Below are 22,778 nucleotides of genomic sequence, written 5' to 3'. Positions count from 1 at the left end.
GAGCGAGCGAGAGCGAGAGAGAGAGAGAGAGAGGGGGAGAGCGAGGCTCCAGGTTTGTAAAGCATGGCGTCTTGAAGTTAAAGAGCTCTGTCTCTAATTTAATTTAATTTCAGATTTTCTTAAAATGTCAGAACTTTTTCCCAGAGAGCGAGGCATTAAAGCAAGTGTTTAAAGCTGCTGATTAAAGGAAAATGATCCCGGCATTTTTGTATCCCTCATCTCCCTCCACCCTCAGACCTACAGACCTCATTTTTAATTCTCACAGTGAACTAGAGTAGAGGTAAACACATCTATACACACACACACACACACTTTATAAATATGTATCACTCATTGCTACATCATTCTCCATCCCTCTTCCCTTCTTTCACCCGATATTGTGCAGCCAAGCACAAACACATCCTAAACACACACACACATACTGCACACACACACACACACACACACACACACACACACACACACACACACTCCATTACTGCCGTAATTAACTACAGTTCTGTCTCACTGACTCCTCGGCTTAGAGAGTGAGAGCGAGAGAGAGAGAGAGAGATAGAGAGAGAGACAAAGAGAGAGAGATAGAGAGAAACACATCCATATTCCTCTGTCTGGTTCTGGTCATACCAACTGTTACCAGGGATGCTGCTCAGACACTCAGAAACATCCAGAGAGAGCGAGAGAGAAACAGAGAGCTTAACAGTTTAGAGAGGCCTTCCAACAAGTAACCTTTAGTTTTCTATCACACACAAACACACACTCCAGAATGTCTTAATAATGATGAGCCATGGCTAGCCTTAGTTTGCAGTGTGCAGTGTGTCTGTGTGTGTGTGAGGGAGAGGAGGAATGTCTGAGAGCGGAGAGTTCAGTTCAGTTACAGTGTGCCAGCCGGGTCATGGGCACTGGAATGTTTCATTTTGGGGGAGTGCGATCTTTGTGTGTGTGTGTGTTTGTGTGTGTGTGTGTGTTTGTGATTGTGTGTTAACACACTCCCGCTTTGTCCCTGAGTTACAACACAAAAAACGGAAACTTCAGGAATGCAGCAAAATACACTCCCTCTCAGACCAGAGATATAAAGCACGGGCAAAGCACGGGAAAAAAGAAATGTATTCAATACATATGCAAATATACCACTGTTCAAAACCCTTCACTTCTGAAACATTCTCCAACAAACCCTACATTGCACATGGTTCTACTGCAGCAGCAGAGCCCCTGACACAGTGGATAACCCTTCTGTCCTTCAGACATGAAAGTGGGGATTGATTCCCCGCTCTCGGAACATGCTACACCACGCTGAATGCCGCTCTGTTCGTTTTAGAACATTAGAAGTGTAACGCCTGCTGTTCTATCATTTTTCACTCGTGTTGGTTGGAGCTAGAGGATCATCACCTCATCAGCCCACCTTAAATATTTAGACATTCTTTCAGATAAGCTACAGCACCAGGAAATGTCTACTTCCGACTGTGTGTGTGTGTGTGTGTCACAGAGAGATTAAGCCTAATGGCTGATTTCCACAGCTGATGTTGTATTATGAGGTGTAAATAAAATCATGCAGAAAAAAAAAATATATACTGTACATATTTATATGATTCCCTCACTGACCACTTTATTGCAAGCCCCCGCACTCTTCACCCCCATCTTTTTGTCTGTGAATATTTCATAAAGCTAGTTCCCCCTCACAACAGTAGCACATGCACAGGTCTAACAACCTATACCACAGTGTAAATCTACAGCAGCCAAACGTTCAGAATGAGTGGGCAGTTATGAAGCTGTTCCACTACATGGTACTTATTCCACTGAACTCTAATTGGCGCCACTTGCTGTTTGGTCCCTGGTCAGTTTACTACTAACACAGTTCCCCTGCAAGTGATGTCAGAAAGCTCAGTCTGTAATGGGAACCATGGGCTTTAGAAGCAACATCAACAGCAGCAGTTATTCATTGTTTATTGGTGTGTCGTTGTTGCTGTTTGATACAAACACAGCCTGCACATCAGCTCAGACAGATCAGTAGAGTTTTTCTTTCATTCCTTGCTGCAGCGTTTAGAGAGTTGTTACATATGTAGAGTGTGTGCTTAATGTCTTCATTTTGTGGTGTAGAGGGATGTAAAATCTCTGTGGCCAATCAGGGCTCTGCAATGTTTACGTGCCTCGTTTAACTTGGAACCATGAGTGAGGAGGGAGTAACAGGTATGAACTTTGCCTAATGGAAAAGCAAAAGTAGGGTGGTGTAGGTACCATGCAGTGGATAAGTGCCATTAGTGAGTGAGTGACTGTGTGTTTGTGTGTGTGTGTGTGTGTGTGTGTGTGGTGGTATACCATGAGTATGCGTCTGTAGCTGTCCCGGTCAATACCCCACAGTTTCAGGTCAGTCTTGGCTTTCACAGTAGCAGCTCGAGGAGTTCCGTAGATCAACGCCAACTCCCCAAAACTGCCCCCCTCTCCAATACCAGTCACCCACTCTCCGTTCACATACACCTAGAAAGAGAGAGAGAGAGAGAGAGAGAGAGAATTAGTGTTCTCCTCCAGGCATATTCACCATATATCAGTTAGTATTCTCCTCCAAGTGTGTTGAGCCACCACCATGGTTTCCTCGAAGCAGTATAGGATCATGATGATTTAGGAAACGTCAGAAATCAGTCATAATTCATCACTAAACCCATCGTATTGTTAGTCTTCTACAGCAGCACTAATAGCCCCCTTGGTCTAGGGGCTACCACTGTTGTCCTAGCTCAAGCTGGAACACCAACCAGAGTCATTGGGCCTTGATCAAGATCTCCACAAGGACACCTCATCAAACCTGGTTTCAAAATTGTGTATTGCTCTTTATAATCTGACCAATGAAATACGAGCATGAAACAATGTGTTTGTGTGTGTGTGTGTGTGTAACCTCTGGGGGTTATTCAAGGTTAAAATGTGATATCTGACCTCACACCTTTATCTCTGAGCTCTCTCTGGCTACTGAATATCTCCCAGCAGGAGAAAATGGAGAAAATGAAGAAAATGAAGAACTGAGTCGGGCTGAAGTTCCTCCGCTTTATCTCCAAACACACCCGACCTTGGGCTCCAGAAACCTGCCATACACTCACTCACACACACCTCGCTGCTCTAGGTGTGTGTATGTGTGAAACTGTGTGTGTGTGTGTGAGCACGGTAGACACACACGCACACACACAGAGGCTCTTTCATTCTCGCTGGGGTCAGGTAGGTTTCACCTGTCGATACACGATCCACCTGTTGACTTTATGAGAAGATAAAAAAAAAAAAAAAACGCAAAAGAGCGTTAGGGGGAGGACAAAAAAAAATCACTCATCTCCCTCCTGTGTCCTGCCAGACGATCTGACCAACGTCCAAACCACGTTCCAGACACACACACACATCTCAGAAAGTGTGACCTCAACCAGAATCACGCAGACACTGGGGGGAGTTGGAGTTGATCATTATTTTTGATTATTATCAACAACTTTTGTTTTAAAACGGTTTGCTTCTGCTCATAAGAATCTTTACACTGCACGTTTATTAAAGTAGCGCTGCTACCAGGCTAAGTCCAAATCCTCAATGCCAAGTACTGACTAGTGGAGTATTAAGCCCCCAGTGCTGTTTGTGATCTAACCAGAGCTAATCAGAGTCTGACCTCATTAATGCTTTTGTGGCTGAATGCAATGCAGACTTTATATATTCAGTGCATTTTTTTTTTTAAACGAACACTGCATCACAAGTGAATCAAATCAGCATTAAATGAATCAATACATTGCTTGTAATTAAACTGGAATGTGATACTGTATCAGTTGGAGACTTAATGTTGTATCTAAGACTTTGACTTAAATAACCTATTGGCACCAACAGCGCACACACACACACACACACACACACACACAATGAGTGTACAGTAAGATGAGTTCCAAGATTGTAGCAGATTTATTCTCTCTGCTAATGAGAGACATCACCAGAGCATTCAGGCATCATCAGTCCATTCCCGTGTGTGTGTGTGTGTGTGTGTTTGTGCAGATGCTTGGAGCTTTATGAACCCTGACGTACTCTTATAAGCCCTGGCTAATGCCTGTGTAAATGTGCATGTTTTGTGTGTGTGTGTGTGTGTGTGTGTGTGTGTGTGTGTGTATTTGTGTGTGTTCTCTGGCATGGTGCTGAATAGTTTTGGCCCCTGAGCTCTATTCTACTTTAAAGTGTCTGCACCCAGGGCCGACTTAGCCGTCTCCAGCTCCGACTTCGAGATTAGCGCTAATATATCACTCTCACACACACACACACAAACACACACACAGATTAAAGTGCTTCTCCGGCAACCAATGAAATTCCCTCATTTTATCCAACCCCTTTTACCCCACATGTAGTCTATTAGCCAAGACACATTTGGTTGAGAACACACTGTTATCAATAAAAAACATGGGCTAAAGTACAGCGATGCTAAGCAGTGCTTGTTGTGCTTTAATCTGACATGGTACAGAATACTGTTATATATCATCTAATGCTGGCTTTACACCAAATGACATTTCAAGCTATTTCACTGCCGCAGACAAATGTACAATGTTGGAATAAAGTCTTAAACTAGTGCTGCACAAATATTTAGTAGCACACAAATAATTACACAATGGTTTATGCAAAAACATCACAGGGAGATGACTTTTTATGGTGGATGAATATCAGATGCGCTTAGAACAAAGCTGATACCAAACAGAGTTAATGAGGAGTGTTTTCCTATTTGAACTACCATGCTAGTTAGCCTAGTTAGCAATGTAGCTGTACCAAATCTCCAATCATTAACAAGTTACTGGTCTGTTGTCTGTCCACCAGAGGTAAACATATTGCCCTGCTGGTGGCTGCCTGTGGTGGACCAATATAGTTTTACTCATAAGTCCTAAAGCAGCCCAGTATAGGTTTTTCAACCTGTTTAATTAATGGCCCAGAATCAGTCCAACTCCAGTCTATTGTTTATGCTGGCAAGCTGCCCCCTGCCTGCCCATTCACCTTTAGCTTCCCAGCCATGGTTTGTGGGCTCCTGGCATGCACACCTATAGTCAGCCAACCATGGTCCAGTTGTGGACCTTAGTAGGTCAATGGCTAATAAGATTTTCTCTCCCCCGGCCCTCACCTTAAGTCATATTTCAGCTATAACTTTAGTTTTGGAGTAAGCTAGTCCGCTAAGCTAAAGATTAGTTAGCCATTAAACTCTACTTTCATGCTTTCACGATTTGGCGAGGTATTGTACGAAGATAGACCAAATATGAATATTTATCACAGCAAATTAGAAACCCTCACATTAACATCTGTATCACAGGTGTTATATCCTCTGCAATAGACAGTAAACTCTGAGGTAAAAAGTGGGAACTATGGTGATGGGTGAAGGAACCAATGCTGGGTAAACCACACAGTGACCCCATGGTGGGTAATGTACAAAGAGCCAAAAATAACCCAACAAACCTAGAGTTTTTTGGAGTGTTGCTGCTCCTGAAGTAACATGTGTGGCTGACCATTAATGGTCCTACAAATTTAGTTTAATGAACACCCAAACAGTAATGTCATTTCAGCACTCCATATCAAACACATCTCCCAACTACTCCTTTAACTCAGAACTGGTTTGAGGCAGGACTTAAAGGGGCCAGGCCAAGAACATGTGGGTGTTGCAGTGGTGTCAAAAAGTCTAGCTTTCTGTGAGAAACAACAAAACACCAACAGTAAACAGAAAGATTCATCACTTTCGACACTTTACAGATTCAAATCAATTGACTTTTCTTTAGAAAAGACAAAACACAAGATTGTAATCACCCCTTTAAAACACAACAAGATGAAAATAACCACCAGATTAAACATCTGTGGAACAAATGCACAGAATATCCTCGTTATAGTTTATAAGAGGGGGCTTGGGCGATAATGTCAACTTAAACAGATGATAATTTTCTTCAGAATTATCACAGCACACAATGCTGTGATCCAAATTTAGCTGTGAAGCACCAACATGTCGGCATCACAGAGACCACACCTTAAACCCTGTTATATTCTGATGTAATTAACGCATAATTACCATGCATTCACCGTATAGGGCACATCAGCATCCTTCCAGTCCAGCTCATCCATTTTACTTTCAACTGGAGTAGATCCCTTCTTTGTTAATTTTGCATATTCCCCCGCCTTCTTTGCCAGACTGTACTACCTGTATTATAATCTTGGCATGCGGTGTTTAAAGTATGTGTACGTGTGTGCGCTGTTAATTAGTTGGTGAAGATAATTAAGAGCTATTTTTTCTACTCTGTAATTTTAAAACCTAAAGCTAACCCTAGAATGACTGCACAAAGAGGAGAGTTAACTATATGATTCGATACACTTTATTGTCAGATTTCACTGAAACATTTCTTGCATCACAGCGGCTCCAATAACAAGGCGAGATTTAACGGGGTCGATTCACAGACATGAAAAACGAACAAATCCTACAGACGACGTGATAAAACATAGTTTACAACCACCCCAAAACACACTGCTCAATTGTAAGCTGGAGGTCTCAGCATGAGGAGCCAGAAGCACAACGTCATCTGCAAATAGCAGAGATGATACTTCTCCTGTTTGCCACCCTGTCCATGAAGATGTGAAACAGGAGAGGAGACAAGGCACATCCCTGACTGACTCCACCACCCACACTGAAGAAGCTTGACGTACTGGCGACGATGCAAACACAACTCAAACTCCCAGAATACAAAGACCAAACAGCCCGCCTGAGTGACCCAGGCACCCCATACTCACCACAGCACATCCCACAGGATATCCCAGGGAACGTGGTCATATTCCTTCTCCAAATCCACAAAACACATGTAGAGTGGAGTAGCAAACTGCCACGCCCCCTCAACCATCTGTGAAAGAGTTGATCCACACTTCGACGGCCAACATGAAACCAACAGTGTTTCTCCAAAATCCTAGGTTCGGTGATCAGACGGAATTTCCTTTCCAGCTCCTTGGCATAGACTTCCCCAGGGAGGCTGAGAAGTGTGATGCCACAGTAATTGGACACCCTGGTTTGCCAATTCAAAGGTACTCCAAAATTTGACCTACAATCTTGGAAGATTCATTTCAGTCTAAGCAATCTTGTTTTTAAATTTCACGGCGAGACAACTATACTGTGAGGTTGCACAATAGTGCGTCACACTACGTGCCACTGTAGCTTAAAACAAAAATAAAATGTGATTATTGGCCCCAAAATATTTGGGCAAATACAATCAGCAGGACTGTTCAATTGTCGCATCTGAATTTAAACCGAGGTATTTAGATGACATAACTTGTTTGACGTTGTCATTGAGGATTCTTAAATAATCTGTCAAAAATGATCGGTCTGTTTTGTATTAACTGTAAGAGAACTGTGGTTGCTCCACTCTACCAGCCCATTAACACCCTGATTAAATAAACTGTCATCATCATTATCTACCTTCATCCAACTGATAATGTACAATAATCAGAGTATTATTTGAATTTAGCTGCTGAGTTTTACAATAATTTTACACCGGGTAAACAAAGAGGCCTCAATTAGATAATGTAATTAAATGAATTAATCTAAATCACATCAAAGCCATAATAAATACACACACTCTTCCTGGTTTTAGCCAAAATGTGCAAGGGGATTTTAGACCTCTCCTTCTCTTTTGCCCACCTCAACTGTCTGCCGCTATCAGGGCTCCATCAGACCTCATCGTGACTGAACCTACACACACACAGTCCTCTCCCGTTACCTGCTGCTTTATCCATGTAAAGCGATAAGGTCTTTTCCTGTTTAGCCACGTTTTGAGCTGTTTATCTTTCCACTTAAACTCTATCCTCTGTGTGTCGCTGATTTAAAACAAAGCCCACTCTGATCTCCCCCACCCGGTTCACTGCCTTACACCAGCCCGTGCCGATGCCATCTGCATCAGCCAGTGTGCGTTTGTGTTTGTCTGTGTGTGTATGTGTGTGTGTCAAGGGGGGCTAGGGGAAGTGTACTGACAAGCCAAACGTCAAACCAACTTTTGCTTCATAGCTCAGGAAAGAACATTCCTGGGTTTCCCAAAGCCTTCATGGCATTAAGATCACTGTCAAATGGTAGAGTGAGCATTACATTCAGCACTCTCTCTACCAGTGAAGATTACCAGTTAATATTACAGCTCAAGAAACCACATCTGAAGATCTAGATCTATGAAGATGAGGGCAACAAAAATACAGCACTGTGCAAGTTGTAGGCACCAGAAATTGAGCTTTAAAAAGCTAATTATCTATTAAAACACAACACAAACAAACAAAAAACAAATAATGCCCAACTTTGGAATAAACCCAATAACATTATACATTATAGAGTGTGATATTCTTTGTCCAAATCTCTCCTCGTGGAGTCTGTAATATTTGAGGTTATCATCCAATACCTAGTTTTACCAAGTCATGCAATCAAAGAGAATCTGAACAAAACATTGTTCTTCAAACTCACTCTCACCTACTACTTTATAGAAAAAAAGATCTTATATTTCTTATTTGTTTTATATTATTATTATTTTTATGTATTTACTGTGATTATATATAACTTTATACAAGCACCACACTCACTGAGAAGGCATTAGTTTAAATATATATCATTATCTTAGCTGCCTAAGACTTCTGCACAGTGCTGTACAACACCTTCCTTTGTAAAGATGGATAATGTAATGTTGGACTTAAAGAAGCAGAGACAGTCACAAGTTGCTTCATGTACGTTTAGGTTGGGATTTTTAGCTTAGTCTTATTTTAATATAGAAAAGACCTTCAGTTTGATGAATTACATACAGAAAAAGAGTAAATTATCAAAGAAGAGTCATGCTCTGGTCAAATACATTTCCTTCATTCATTCATTCATTCGCTAAAAAATTCATTCAGATCAGGATCTTGATGGTTATGGAGTCTACCTGGAAACATTGGGAGCAAGGCAAGAAGACACCTGGGACAGGTGACACACCCAGTCATTCACAAACTCACACCTGTAGACAGTTTCATACATTCACCCAGTCACTCACACCTGTGTACAATTTCACAAAACCAACACTCCTACCAACGTGTGTTTTTGGGACTGTGGAAAGACTTTCATGTGAAATTTATTTGTGGAAATCTGTGAAATGAAATCAGGGCAGAACAAAGATTTCCAGTGAAAAGTTTGTCATGCTGCTTGTGAATGAATGAGTGAGAGTTTTACAGCTGCTGCTTCTTTCAGGTATAAGTGACTTTATGTAATGATTGTGTTCAGTGACATGATGCACTTACATCCACTTCTCCCTGATCAATGACGTAGAAGTTGTCCCCTTCATCACCTGAGAGACAGAGAGAGAGAGAGAGATTAGCAAAATGAGTGTAACCCTGTGTGTGTGTGTGTATAAGGCATGATAGCTGGAAATGTGAGTCTTTGTGTGGAATGTGAGGAAGGTTTAGTGTGTATGTCTGTGTCAGTGATCCATACTTTGTTGAGTTCACTGGAGTTCATACAGCTAATTAATACTGAGCACACTACACACTCGTAAATCACACACATCATTCATCTTAACACACTCTCGCACACACACACACACACACACACACGCATTCTCCTGTCAACTGCGCTCTCTCTTCTCTAACCTGCTCTCTTCCTTTCATCTCATTTGTCTCCCTCTCTCTGTCTTTCCCTCTCTTTCCTCTCTTCCTGTCTTTCATCACCTGTGCTCTGAAGCCTTTGTTTTTCTTTTTTCTTTTTTTTGTGCAGATCCCAAAGCCACAGAGAGCCAGCAAATATTTGACGAGGGCAAACACACACACACACACACACGCCCATTTTATATATATATATATATATAAATAATCAGCTCAAACTCAACACAAATTTAACACAAAAATGTCTAATGCCCATAGTCCTTAGCCTAAAGCCCATAGCCCATAGTCCTTAGCCCAAAGCCCATAGCCGATAGTCCTTAGCCCATAGGCCAAAAGACATAGACCAACCAACATTATACTACATCATAAAACCCAACTCCAACAATGAACCAAAATCCAGAGTACTGACCTTGCTGAATGACCGTTTCTCCAGCAATGTGTGTGACAGGGAACATGGCATCAAAAATATCACTGAAAAAGAAAACAACACAATGTCAATTATATCCTCAACACCACAGTTATCTACTACAGTCCTTTTCACAGTGCAAACACACACACACACACACACACACACACACACACACACACACACAGTGGTTTTTGCTACACATTTGCTTTTTAGGAGATGGATTAATGAGCAAACACATACACAGTAGTCAGAGAAGGGAAACTCTCTATGACCCTGACAGCCAAGCACACACACACACACACACGCGCACACACACACACAGTGTGAGTTGTCATCACAGTGCCGCTTACTTAAGGCTATGCCCACATTTTCACACACTCAAAAAAAGCTAATGTACAAAACACACACACACACACACACACACTTATTTTACCCTTCCAAATCTGATTTAAACAGGTGTGTCTGACAAAGTGACCCTGTGTGTGTATGTGTAAGGTTTATGACCTCAGTAGCTTGGCGGCCCCACTCAGTCCCTATTTCTGACCCCCGCAGTTTGACCCCTGGCCTGTGGTTTTCACAGACGGCCTCGTCACTTACTGCCGTCTGCTGGAGTCACTTTACTGACCGCTGCTGTTAAGAACTCTTAGTGCTGTTGTTGTTGTTGTTGTTGTTATTGTTGTTTCTGCCCCTGCTGTCATTTGTGTTTATAACCTGCCACTGACCAAACACACATGGAGCCGCCTGTGAGTTTACTGTGTTTTACTTTTCCACAAGAAACAGAGCGAGTCTGACGAGTGAAAGTTTCTCAGACTCCAAAGCTCTAGAGTCCAGAACGGTTTATTTATTAATTTATATATTTTACATTTATTTATTTATCGATTTCGACACAGGAAGGTATTAAACGTTTCGTTTCCCCATATACACCTTGTGGGGACTTCTTGTCCTTATGAGAACCCGACCATCTCCCCATTACATTGTAAGAGGAAGATGTGATAAGGTTAGTGTTAGGGTTAGGGGTGGGGTAGTAGTAGTAGTTTATTTAAGGTCAGGGTAAGTCTCCATGAAATTAATAGAAGTCTATGTAATATCCCTTTAAACAATGGAGAGAAGACTGTGTATGTTGTGTGTGTGTGTGTGTGTGTGTGTGTGTGTGTGTTCTTTGAGGAACTTCAGAAGCACACACAACACACACACACACACACACACACACACACCTCTGCCTTGCATCTCTAAACTTCTCTTCTCCCTTAATCCATCTTTTCTCCTGCTAGCACCCATCTTTCTGTCTTCCCCTCTCTCTATATCTCTTCTCTCTCTCTTTCTCCCTCTCACACTCTTTCTCTTATCTTCACATCTCTCACTCTACTCTGTCTCCTTTGCTCTCTCTCCTTCTGAGTGAGTGATGACCCCTGCACACCTAATTGCAGTTTAACGGCTAATTGCTTCCTCACTCACGCCCCACAGCCCCGCCCCTCTCTCTCTCTCTCTCATCTGACTATGTGTGTAATCAAGTGAGCTCAACAAAACCTTAAAATCTTATTTATAAACGTCTTTTTGAAATCAAACGCATACTTTAAAATCCGTTTGATTAGCATAAAGCTGCTAGCTGCTAATGTTTGCGATGTATATATCTCCTGCTTGTTTAATGCAAAAAAATCAACACACACAATATTCCCATTTAAACGGAAGTACGACATCCTAAATCTGTATCCTCCAGCGCTGAAACACTTATCTGATCACTGGATCCGGCTCATGACAGAGTTGAATCGTCTGAGCGTGTGTGTACACTTGTGTGTGTGTGTTTGAGTGTTAGCAAGCCTCCATTCATAAAATACAACAATGCGCAACACACAAGAAAGAATTTCAGACAAAAAAGGCCTTTAGTCATGGGACACTGAGAAAACACAGTGTGTGTGGTGTGTGTGTGTGTGTGTGTGTGTGTGTGGTCATCCTTCTTACGTTGCTTGTGTGTTTAGAGTAAGATAAAGGCTGGAAAAAAAAAAAAAAAAAAAAAGATCAGAGATCAGCCGGATGCTGCATCTTTTTCAAACGACCGATGTAACATCACTGGGCCTTAACACACTTGTAGGAGAACACTAATGCCCCAGTTCTGTTGTGTCAATCAACAGATGCCCATTGGCTATAGAGATGGGAAGAGGGAGGGCCATTCTACACATTCAGAGAGAGAGAGAGAAAGGCCTGTTGGACTCACGGATGGCTGGGGCATCACTGGGAATCCAAGTTGTGCATAGCTGCTGTATCCTATCTCATCGTGCCCTAGCCTACCCTATCCTATCTCGTCTTACCCTATCCTGTCCTACGTGGTTCCTTGTAGTGTCTCACCATAAGAAAATATCAAAATATTTTCAGACAGTTCTCTCATAACGAATTATACAAATATCAAAATATTGGCCAAAATTCAATCTTTCACTATTGTTACTAGCACTGGAGCAGACACCCCGCTATCGTATCATCTCTATCACCTCCTCTACTGAAGCTGAAAGGGTTAAAGAGCAAGGGATTTTCAGAGCTTTGATGTAAACAGCTCTTAAAGCTGTGAGCTCGTCTTTCACTCCGCTGCGGTCTCTAAGACTGACAGATTAGTGTCCTCTTCTGTTGTGGGCGGACGGTGATAACAGGACAGAACAAAGACTGGCATCAAAGAGCTAGACGCACGAGTATGTGAGTGTGTGTGTGTGTGTGTGTGTTTGTGTGTGTGTGGTGAATGAACGCTTCTTCGCGCTTTGCTCCTAAACACTGTTTTACAACAAAACAGGGAAAGTACAGAGAAAACTGTGTGTTTACTATAAATACATCAACTCTGAGACATGGATATAATGATTCTCTGTCTCTCGTTCTTTCTTTCTTTCTCTCTTTATTTATTTATTTATTTAAGCCTGTGCCGTTGTCTCTATCGCTTTCCTATTATTTTTTTCTCTTTATCTTCTCTGTCTTCTATCTTTCTCCCCAGTTCCAATTCTCTGTCATCTTTCCATCTTCCTTTTTTTACCTTCCTCCTCTTTAAAGTCTCTCTCTCTCTCTCTCTCCTTTATCAGTTCTCTCTTTCAAAAACCCAGTACTATAAACACCAACAGAAGATCTGCTTTATCTCTGGTCGAGTCTCTGCGTGTTCTATGCTCAGAGAGAGAGAGAGAGAGAGAGAGAGAGAGAGAGAGAGAGAAGGAAATGGAGGACAGAGCTGTCATTCAGAAATTCCTGCTTTATTCCTTCATGCCCTTCCCATGTGCTTTAGAATTAAAATTTTAATAAAACACTGTGAATTTTGATAAAATGCTTAGCTGCTGACGCTGCGATATTCCCCCTAAACGCTACCTGCAATAAAACGTTATATTTAGCTCCTAACACAGACATAAACGAGGTTGACCTGGGTGGACCCGCAGGGGAAAGGGTTCTGAGGGAGTGAATGATCTCAGCAGAGTTGTTCTCAATGATACAGTTATAAACTGTATAAAAAAGACATGAGTCATGGTCCATTATCACAGAGGGAAACACACTATATAAAGCTCTTTATCATTCGAACCTGGCACGGCTTACACCCTACAGCCCTGTCTCACACACCTTCTGCCAGACCCACACACACACACACACACACAAACAGAGGACGAGAGAGATTAGCTCAGTATTAAACGGCTCACTGCTTTTTAGGGTGGCTGAAAGGGTTGAATAATAAACTGACGATACACTCTGGGTATAATGAGCCTAAAGTGGTGGATACACTTACAGTGGGCTTTCTCCAGCTCTCTTTATCTGTCTCTTTCTCTCTCAATCTCTTTTTCTCTCTCTCCTCTCTCTCTCTTTCTCTCGCTGTGCCAACGTGGCTCAATCCAATCTCTGCTGGTTACGATGCCAACCAGAGTGAAAAGCTCATATAAAAGAAAGAAGAGTAAAGCAAACCACTAGATAGAGAATGGGAGGGGCATAAAAATAATATCTCTACATAATTAAATCAGTTCACTGTAAACAAAGTAATTCAGAGTGGTTTGATGTCAATTGGTTAATTGCAGAGAACATTTATTACGGGGGTTGGGGGGTGGTGCGGGGGGTAGTGGGAAGCAAGGGTTGCCATGGCTTTACAAACACAGCCATTTTAGGATTATGGTAGAACTGTGGGGGCAGCCCTGAAGGAATAGTTTTGAGAGGCAGGCTTGAGACTGATGGGGGTTCAATCCCCTTAACCGGCAGGAAAATGGAGGTGGAGGTAGAGAAGGAACATCACTTTCTCTTCCTTCAATGTCCACGGCGGAAGCACCCTTCAGCAAGGCATTTAGCCCTCAATTGCTCCTGGGTGCCAAGATAGAATGTTTGCTTGTGTGTGTGTGTGTGTGTGTGTTTTCACTGCAACGGATAGGCTACATTTGTCCATAAGCTGTGCAATTTTTTAATGCATCTTTCACTGGGCACTACTTAGCCTCACAACACACTGTATGTACCCCATCACCATGAATTGATTATAATAATAATAATAATAAATAATAATAAATAATAAATGTTTCCTTTGTTGTTAGTTTATTTTGTTTTGTTTGTTAGTTTAAATCAATTCAAGGTGGAGGGGTACCCAAGTAGTCCCCTATGAACGGTACACACCCAAACACACAACTTCCTGTTTGTGGCACATTAGTATATGGGAGGGGAAAAAATTTTCAAGATGGGTGGTGACCATGGTGGCCATTTTGAAGTCGGCCATTTTGGATCCAACTATTGTTTTTTCAATAAGAAAGTGGGTCATGTGACACATCAAACTTATTGGGAATTTCACAAGAAAAACAAAGGTGTGCTTGGTTTTAACGTAAATTTGCCACAAACTGCCACAAATAAGAAGTTAATATCACCAAGCATTCCAATTTCATTAAGGTGTATCCATATAAATGGCCCACCCTGTGTATACACATACATTTTTTGTTGTAGAAGCATAAAATAATTGAAGACATCTGGTTCCATTCATAACCACTACAAATAATTAAGATCTAGAACGGTGCATTGCACATCAAACCGTGCACAATGTCATTGTTAACATCATAACCATTTGAATATGATGAAGTGTGGAATGAAATGGATGATTAGATCTGGATCATAAACTCCACTCCAGCTCATCCCACTCCAACAGACTGGAGAGGCTCCTTCACTTCAGAGAACGCTGTTCCACATCTCCACAGCCCTCCACTGCTGAGAAGCTTTATATTCCTTTAGCTGACTCTGAGCATGGTGAATATATATATATTTTACAAGATGTGTGTGCGCAGATGGAAACCTATGAGTGCACATTTTAGCAGTAGCTGATTTCCCTAATCATAAGGAACGTCCAGAATGTTTAATGACGTCCAAGGGTTTGCCTAAAGCCTGGGGCATATAAAGAGTTTCTAAGCTGATGGAGATCCTCCTCATTGAGGGCCACAGTGGACACACTGAAGGGCAGGAAACTGCAGGTGCTGTGAATTTCACACATTTTAACAGTTACACAGACTTGTGGCATGTGTTTGCCTGCAGGTGGAAGTGAGTGTGTGTGGCAAAGCAGTGTTTGTGTGTGTGTGTGGGTGTGTGTATGTCTGGTGCTAAACCAACAACTCAGGGCGTTAATTATCTTAATGCAGTAGTGGACACACACATACTAAGAGCCTTAAGTCCACACACCTGCAGCGTTTTACAGCAGGACATAAAGCACAGCATCCTGCCATCAGTACACACACACACACACGGCTAAGGCACACAGAGATACTGCTATACTGAATCTGTACTCTATACCGACTCCTATAAATTAAAGTAACACTAGATTACATTAAGATTCAAAATCATTGTGTTGCTCGATTGTTCTGTAACAGGGAGAACAGAGCCTGTGTCCTTGCTACTCCAGGCTCTGCCCTGCAGAAACTGCACTATGTAACCACCCTTACGTATATACCATTCCTTACTTAATCCTAACTGAATCTATTCTAAATCTGCATTGCATTTGCATTGTATTTCCTCTGAACTGAGTCTTTACTGGCTCTATTAGATTTGTATTAGAGCTGTAAGTGTTCATTTGACCTGGATCTGTACTGAATCTGTAGTGAACGTGTTCTGATTGTGTATGTCTCAGTGGGACTGAGAGCTGAAGTCAGTACCAATGAGAAAACAGCTAGACAGACTCAGTTTTATGGACACAGCTCACACCATAAAATATAAGGTGAGGGAGTGCTTTCAGGAAACCGAGAGAGAGAGAGAGAGAACACGGTCAGACACAAACACCTTTACCCTGTGTGATCACTGATAAACCCACACGCACCGCCGTCCCTCACTCTTTCCCTTCGTTCTTATCACATAAAATGTGGCAAAGCACAAGCGTGTGTTTATGCACGCGGCTGTGTGGTTGCTAAGGCGATACGAAGGCCCGGGAGTGTGATAAACTCTCGAAAAGCTTCTTCAGAAGGATAGATTCCACTCTGAATCACGGCCAAGAGTCAGTCAGCATGAATACCAGACAGCTGAGGCTGTTAGCCTTGAGCCTGTCTCTCACACACACATTAACGTCCCAGTAAAACCTCCCGTCCACTGCTCCAAACGAGGACAGAGATCACCATGACAACAGCGTGATAACAACACCAACCTCAGTTCCTAAAGGTGAAATGAAAATACAAACAGAATGCTAACTGCCTGGACTCCTCTGCTCATCTGAAATGGACGGATGCACAGTGGAAGTGGACCGTTTGTGGGGAAAATGGTCTCTAAGTTTACGGGGATCAAGAAGAAAAGGACAAACCAGACAGTTACCAGTGTAAAAGTTCTAAACCAGAGGCGCATTATTTCATATTAGCATTAGCTAATTGCTAAATGCTATGTGGTGAAACACGGTGATGACCACGCGCCATGTGGCCTGCTTAGTGGGAACATGCTGAAGTCCAATGTTGTTGGACAATTACTGACAGTTCAATCACTGCTTTCTCTTTGTATTACAATGTCACATATTGTCCCGGCCTTTTAGGTACTGACTATGTGCACTAGTGAGCATGACAGCCCTTCATTCCACACACACTACAAAGCACCACACACGGAGCTGAGAGCGGAAAAGCCACTGAAGTGGACTGAGAGGGAAGAGAGGAAAGAGAGAGAGAGAGAGAGAGAGAGAGAGAGGGAGAGAGAGAGAGAGACTAAAGGAATGTGTAGGAGGGATGAGAGAAGGTCAGGAGAAATAGCAAGAGACAGAGGTTGAAAGAGAGCGGGAGATAGAGAGAATGGAGGAGAAGAATCACTCCGTTGTGCACACAGTGGACATTCTGAGGGCTTTTTGGGTGAAAAGCTGGAAAAAAAATGAAGGGACAGAAACAATAAAATGGCATGGTGGTCTTCACCTCCATTCAGCACTCATTAGTCAATGTTAGTCATTATTCAGTATTTATAACATATGAATCATACCTATTACAAACTCAGAGAAGGCTACAGATTAAAAAAAAAAAAAAAAAAAACAGGACCAGAAAGACAAAGACAGAGTGAACAAAATGAGAGACCGACAAAGAGAGCGGAAAGACAGGGCTAATGCAAACACCTGGGAGGGAGTAATAAAAACAAGGGGCGTGACTAAAGGAACACAAGGACTAGACAGACACATGGGGAGAGAAACAGGAAACAGGTTCAAAGAGACTGAGACACGGGGGAGAAGGCCAACACTGATGGATATTCAGGATTACCATTACATCCTAAAAATGATAATTCATTATATCTAACATATATTATTCAGTGCCTACAATAAAGTGATAAAGTATTTAGTAGTTACTAAGTATTATTCAATAACTACTCAATATGTGAAGCGTTTAGTTTGCAGTATGAAGTACTTCTATATGAACCTAAGCCACCTATTATTATTTTATAACCTATATACGATTATAACGATTATAACCTATTACTTAATATAAAATTTCATTTGCGCTTGTGTGTGTGTGTGTGTGTGTGTGTGTGTGTGTGTGGTAACAGTAGGGCATTACAATGTTAAAAAATGACAGATCCTAGTCGTTTATAAAGAAAAAGAGGAAGAGGAGTGAATGCAGTGAAGCGCTGGGGCATTCCACACATCGTCATCCTCTCTCCTCAAGAACGAGTGAATCACTCACTCCTTCTCTTTTTTCTTCTCGTCTTCCCCTTTCCCCTTCTCCTCCCCATCGCTCTCACTCCTCTCTGTGACACCCCCCCCCCCACTCACTGTCTGTCAGCCGTTTGTTCTTATTCTATAATCACTTGTTTCTTTCCATCCCCTCATCCTCCCTTCATCAGCCTTAAATCTTAATAACACTCCCTTACTCTCTCTCAGTCTGTGTGTGTGTGTCTCCTTTCTTTGCTTTTCTCTCATACTATTTTTCCTTTCTCCTCCCTTATATTTATTTTTGTGTCATCTCTATCATTTTTGATCTTTACATCCCTCTCTGTCTCTCTCTTTCTGAATGTTTTTGTGCCTTCAGGGGACCCTTCCACACACACACACACACACACACACTTCATGTCTTTATACACATACCACTGCAGCTCAACACTTGGAGGAGAACACTAACTGCCTGATTCTGCTGTGCTAAGATGCCCCCCCCCCACCCCTGGACAGTTACCCTCTCGTGAGTCCAGTCCAGTGTGGAGTGCTGTCTACGTGCTGAAGAAATGGCAGAGGTGAGGTAACTGCAGTATAAAAGGGTTTTAGGAGATGCTTTTCCACACTGATTACTCCCCTTCCCACACACACACACACAATCACATGACTGCCCCATACAAGCATCCAATTAAAAACCCTGCGCATCCTCTCATTCACTGTACACAAACTCATGAATACACACCCCACACACTGTCATCCCTCCATCACTCCTTTCTCATTAACACTGTCTCTGAGGCAGGCAGAGAGAGAGAGAGAGAGAGAGAGAGAGAGAGAGAGAGACTGAATTCAAAAGTCAGACTGCATTAAATCATCATATTTTTTACCCATCCACAGATAAGTTCTCCCTCTCTGTCTGTCCATCTACCCTTCTGTCCTCCTCCTGCCATTCCTTTGTTTTTTTCTCTTAGTTCTCTCTGACTTTATTTTTTCATCTTATACCTCTGTCCATCTTTCGTTTCTTTCTTTTTATGTTGCTTACTCCCTCCTTCTCTCTTTTCTCATTCTTTCTCTCTCTACTCTTTGTTCTCTCTCTCTCTCTCTCTCTCTCTCTCTCATTACAGTAGGCTCAGAGGGCCTCTCTCTGCTCTGATGTGTGTCCAGATGAATGGAGAGTGTTGTGTGATGGTCAGTAATTCTGGTTCGTTCACTGAAAGAGGCCACGCTGTAAACAGAATGACCCAAATGCACATTCATCTTACCTCTTTTTAAAGAAAAATACCACCCCCCCCCCCCCCCCCCCAAGTCAGAGAGTGAAAGAAACAAACAAAAAGAACAGAAAGAGAGAGAGAAACAGAAATAGGAAAAAGGCCAAGGAGGTATTGTACACATACAGATATACACACAGAGAGAGAATGAGGGAGCTGTGTCCTATGGAGAATGACCTCATGGACTGGAATTCACTTTAATGACTAAGTGCAAAGAGAGACAGTTCGCACTAGACACACACACACACACTACGCAGAAATACACACACTTGAACAAATGACCCTAAACCAGAAATGACACTTGCCCAAGGAAGTGAAATTTCCATTGTAAACACACACACACACACGGAGTTCAAACCTTACTGTAATTTAATGTGTTTTTGATTCCTTGAATAATGTAAGTTTTCTTTTGAACATTAATTAAGTAAATGATGACTTTTACACAGTTCTGCACACCTGTATATAAGGGCTACACATTATCCAGCACGTCTCCTACTCAGCCATCAGTGTGTGTGTGTGTGTGTGTGCGTGCTTACTACATCAGCGCTGCCAGAGCAAACACACCTGCTTGAACACTGTACCACACAAACATGACCCTCATCCTACACTCACACCTCTCTCTCTCTTTCCCTCTTACACACACAGAGTAGGTCTTATTCTAGATGTAGGAGAACTGCTGTGAAGGGGTTGATGGTATATAGCCTCATAAACTATCAGGTCCTAATGCTAGACGATTAGTACTGGATGGTGATCAATTTCTCCAGAGAACCCAGCTCCACTACTACACTGACGGATGTGTGGCTGCTTCAGAGCTATAAATCTGCTCAAAGCTTTTGTCAAACCAAGGGCACCACTGGAAACAGCGGAGGTGATTAATTAAAAGAAGTGTCCAAAATCTTCTGTAAACACAGTGTATGTAAACTAAGCTGTCGTGACTCTGTGGAGCTCGTGACTGATTCAATTCTAAATCCAAACGGAAATCTGTCTCGGAGAAACAGCGCCTCCAACAGGATGGACACGTAATTGCAGGGCACACATTTCATTTCTTTTATTCTCTTCATCCCTTTTTTCTTTTATTTCTGATGAAAGGTGTGTGATTACATATCTACAGAAAATACACACACACACACACACACACACACACACCTGCAGCTTTGTGTGCATGTGCTGTAGTTAACAGGGGCTGATAGGAGGCTCAGATTTGCCTGAAGCTTGCTCCCATTTTCATCTGATATCGATACACTGATACGGTTCTAGATAGTTCTATCAGCTGAAACTTCCTCTGGCCTCTGTGAGCTTTATTTATTTTATTTTTTTCTGAGCTCACTGCTCTGAACTTCAGAGGGTCCACTCTGAGCTCATATTTGGAGCAGTGAGAGTGGAGGACACAGAGGACAGGAATTTGTTTAAAGTCTACCTATGGTCAAAGCTTGTATAACTTCAGCAGAGAAGCATGTAACAAAATGGGTCTCTCTGGCATGAGCAGCCGTACATGAGCTGGCTCTGAAGCCCTCTGGTAATGGGCTGCAAACCAGTGCAACTACGTTCTCCACAGAGTTGATTCTCATGATCCAGAACTGAACATGAGGTCATGTACTAATACAGTAGTGACTCCTGACATTTCCTCACAGCAATGTTTGTACTATACATGGCATAAAACCTGTCCAGAAAACAAACACACACACACACACAGTGTGTGAGGATGAACCTCATTTATCCACCTAGCTTCACCTCAGATGATCCCAAAGATGGTCACTGTCCATCAGCACAGGGTCAAAGGGTCAGAGGAGCTGAGGGCAGAGGCTCAGGGCTTAAAGGTTAAAGGTCAGGAAGGTGGCTGCTTCATCAACTCATTACTCTTTCACTTAATTGGTGGATTATAGCAGTCAGACACACACACACACACACTTGCCTAAGTAATACTCTGAAATTCCCTGTATTGTGATTAGTCTTATTATAATTAATATAATTCTGAGTATTATTATTTGTTTACATTTTTTAAGTAGTATCAGAGTTCCCAACACTTTAGGAAATCATTTTCCAGGAAATCTTTCCTGACTTCCACATAGGGCTTCTACTCCTCTCAGGAGTCCATCATAAAATTAGACATCAGCTTTCCACAAGAAAAACACATTACTTTTCCAATTAATTTAACACTTTAATATTTCAGAACTATTCACACCCACAGAATGTGCTTTTCCACAAAATGGTGTGTGTTATAATAGCTACAGAAATGGCACGGCTATCTGACCAGAACAGTTAGGCAAAATTAGCCGAGGGCAGATGCATTCCTACTGAAAAGCCCACTAAAAGTCCTTGTACTGTAAGTGGCCACTTATGTAAAACCACAGTGACACACTCGCGAGTGTTGAGTTGACGTTGCTGAGGGCATGTTATAAAAGTACTGGAACGCAACCCTGCTCTTTGTAATCGTGTGAGTGCAGGTCTGACGGACACACTCCGGTAGTGTTAATGCAAGATCAAAGCAGCACTGACCGCTCGGAAACTCTCCAGAGACACACATCAGCCTATTACGAAGTGCTGACAAATTACCCACAATCCTCTCATCCATCTCTCACTCCGGCCTTCAACACCTCCTCCCTTTCATCTCTCTCTCTCTCATTCATCTTTACTTCATTTAAGCTTCAGATAGGGCTTCCCTTAATGCACACTGACTGGTCACTCTCCACTTGACTGTTTATCTGGAGTTCACGAGGAAGGGTCAGCAGTAACAGATCTTTAGATTAAAAAAAGGGCTCTAAAGTCTGAAGTGGTCCATTTAAAAATGGGACAAATTCAGGTTTTTGAAATGGTGAGGAGGAGAAGAACAAAAGGCATAATAAGGAAGGCTGGTTGCCCTGCTGTTGGGGTTTTGTGCTTATTGTGTGTGTGTGTGTGTGCCTCCAAAAATGGGTTATATTTATTTGTGCTGTTGTGCAATGACAATAGAAGCATGTTTAATATTTTTTGCCAAGGCCCAGGGACCTGCTGAGGCAGGTAACTTTAACCAAACGCTAAAGGCATTTTTATATTTCTGTGTGCATCCATATAAATGGCTCTGTATCATGAAGCAGGCGTCATGTGCTGAGGTTTGCACAGCTGATCTCCTGATTTGTTGTACAGAATGTACTGAAGCAGATGGAACTGGATAAGTTTTATACGTCACATCTGACAACCAAACCCCAAATTGTACCATTTTGTTTCTGCGCTAGGTTAGGTATTGTTTGTGTCTCAGAACCACACCAGATAGCCCAAAGATACTGACAGTGAGAGGAGCTGTTTCAAGGGAGTACAGCAAGGCAAATGAATAAGGCACATATAATGAATGCCAGTTGTAATAATGCAGTACAACGTTTAATATAAATTCTAGTGGAGTCTGGAAGCAAAAGTTTATATATAAGTCGGAGTGAGAGGGCTTGAAAATATT

At 42.2% G+C, this 22,778-nt stretch overlaps 1 protein-coding gene across 4 annotated transcripts in view; it reads right to left on the bottom strand.

Annotated features, from left to right (window-relative positions):
* prkar1b (protein kinase, cAMP-dependent, regulatory, type I, beta) overlaps positions 1-22,778 on the bottom strand; it is a 51,610-nt gene that overhangs the window by 8,050 nt on the left and 20,782 nt on the right. For all 4 annotated transcript variants that reach the window (XM_066642609.1, XM_066642610.1, XM_066642611.1 and 1 more), the window contains 3 exons: positions 10,022-10,083; positions 9,253-9,299; positions 2,314-2,472 (listed from right to left, as the gene is read on the bottom strand). In XM_066642609.1, the coding sequence (XP_066498706.1) occupies positions 2,314-2,472; positions 9,253-9,299; positions 10,022-10,083 (268 nt within the window). The remainder of the gene's footprint in view (positions 1-2,313; positions 2,473-9,252; positions 9,300-10,021; positions 10,084-22,778) is intronic.

Source organism: Hoplias malabaricus, chromosome 13 (assembly GCF_029633855.1).
Source record: "Hoplias malabaricus isolate fHopMal1 chromosome 13, fHopMal1.hap1, whole genome shotgun sequence".
NCBI lineage: Eukaryota > Metazoa > Chordata > Actinopteri > Characiformes > Erythrinidae > Hoplias > Hoplias malabaricus.
Note: the sequence above shows the minus strand (reverse complement) of the source record. Positions and strands in the feature narration are given on the sequence as shown.